We start from the raw sequence: 1,379 nt of genomic DNA on the forward strand, positions 1-1,379 counted from the left end.
TGCAGTCTCATTTGCATTTGTGTGTGCCAGGTCTCTTCTGGACCACTGGACTGTCCCGTCACAGTAAATCAGAGGCAGGAGTTGAAACACTGGACGGCTGCAGCAGGCAAATGGAAGCTGGCAGCAGTCATGCCGTTGCTGCAGAAAGCCATAGGCTAGGGCTAATAACGTGCCTTTAGGAAAAGCCGTAAATGCCTCCTGGAATGGTTCCGCACATACATTATAGTAGAAAAACCCCTTTTAGATTTGCTGCACCAAATTTGGCAGCAACAGTAAACTTTTCAGAGCCGAGCCAGGAGAGAGCAGCGCGTGGACAGTGCAGAGTGTGCAAACGACCCTTTAATGCCTCCAGGTGCGCCGACGGGGCAGGGTGCAGCCCTGGGCCGCCGCTCGCCGGCCCCTCGCCCGGGGCGTCTCAGGGCGCGTCGCCGGGCCCAGCCGAGCCGTCCGCTGGGGGCGCGGCGGCCTCCCGCGCCCGCCGCCGCAGCCTCTCGGCGCCGGTTACCGTCATGGGGTGGAGCGGCAGGAACCCCGCCAGACCTGCGGGAAGAGGCGGTGAGCCGCGGCGGGCCGCCCCGGAGCCCGGTCCCCGCCCCCGCCCCGACCCCCGCCTACCCAGGAGCTTCTCAGCGGGGCGGGAGAGCTGCGCGCCGCAGCCCAGCCAGTGGCGCAGCCGCTCCACGTTGAGCCCCGCCACCCGCTCGCCGTGGGCGTTGGGCAGCGGGTCGAGGCAGCCCAGCTGCTCCAGGTACTTCCCGTCGCGGGCGCGCCGGCTGTGCGCCGCCACGATGCGGAAGAAGGGCCGGTTGGTGCAGCCTCCCAGGGCGAAGCGGATCACGACGTGCCCGCCGCGGTAACCCCTCAGGAGGCGGCTGCCTGCGAAGAGAGCGCGGGGCGGTCAGGGGCCGGCCGGGCCGCGCCGGGCCCCCCGGGCCGCGTCCGCGCGCACTCACCGAGCTGCACCATGGCGGCGGCCGGGCCCTCGCTGCGTCGCGGCGCGATGACGGCGGGGGCGTGGTGGCGCCGGCGGGGCGGTTCCGCGGCGGGGCGGTTCCGCCCGCTGACTCTGCCCGGACCCTGCGAGCGGGGCCCGGCCGGAGCGGCGGCGGCCCGGTGGAGGCGGTGTGTTTTTGGACGCCTTTCTCCGTCTCTCTCGGCCCCGACTCTTTAATTCCTCCCGCTGTGCAGGCCGTCGCAATCTTTTTTTCTTCTCCGTCGCTATCTGCCTGTCCCTATTTTTTATATTTTTCCCGTTCTGCCCTCCAGCCTGTCACTGTGTTTTCCGTTCTCCATCTTTCTCTGTATGGCGTTCGGTCCCTACTTTTTAAAATACCCCCCCCGTGTATTGTAGCCCAACGTGTTTTTTACAGTCTCTGTCT

General features: G+C 67.0%; 1 protein-coding gene across 1 annotated transcript; it reads right to left on the reverse strand.

The window, feature by feature from the left end:
* Nucleotides 1–321: 321 nt before the first annotated feature.
* MRPS16 (mitochondrial ribosomal protein S16) lies at nt 322–1,110 on the reverse strand. Its single transcript, XM_074560495.1, has 3 exons — nt 954–1,110; nt 616–876; nt 322–540 (listed from the first exon to the last, which is right to left on the reverse strand). The coding sequence occupies exons 1-3, from the start codon at nt 964–966 to the stop codon at nt 416–418; spliced, it is 399 nt and encodes a 132-aa protein (XP_074416596.1). The 5' UTR covers nt 967–1,110; the 3' UTR covers nt 322–415.
* Between the last annotated feature and the right edge of the window lie 269 nt (nt 1,111–1,379).

Source organism: Larus michahellis, chromosome 16 (assembly GCF_964199755.1).
Source record: "Larus michahellis chromosome 16, bLarMic1.1, whole genome shotgun sequence".
NCBI classification, from domain to species: Eukaryota; Metazoa; Chordata; class Aves; order Charadriiformes; family Laridae; genus Larus; species Larus michahellis.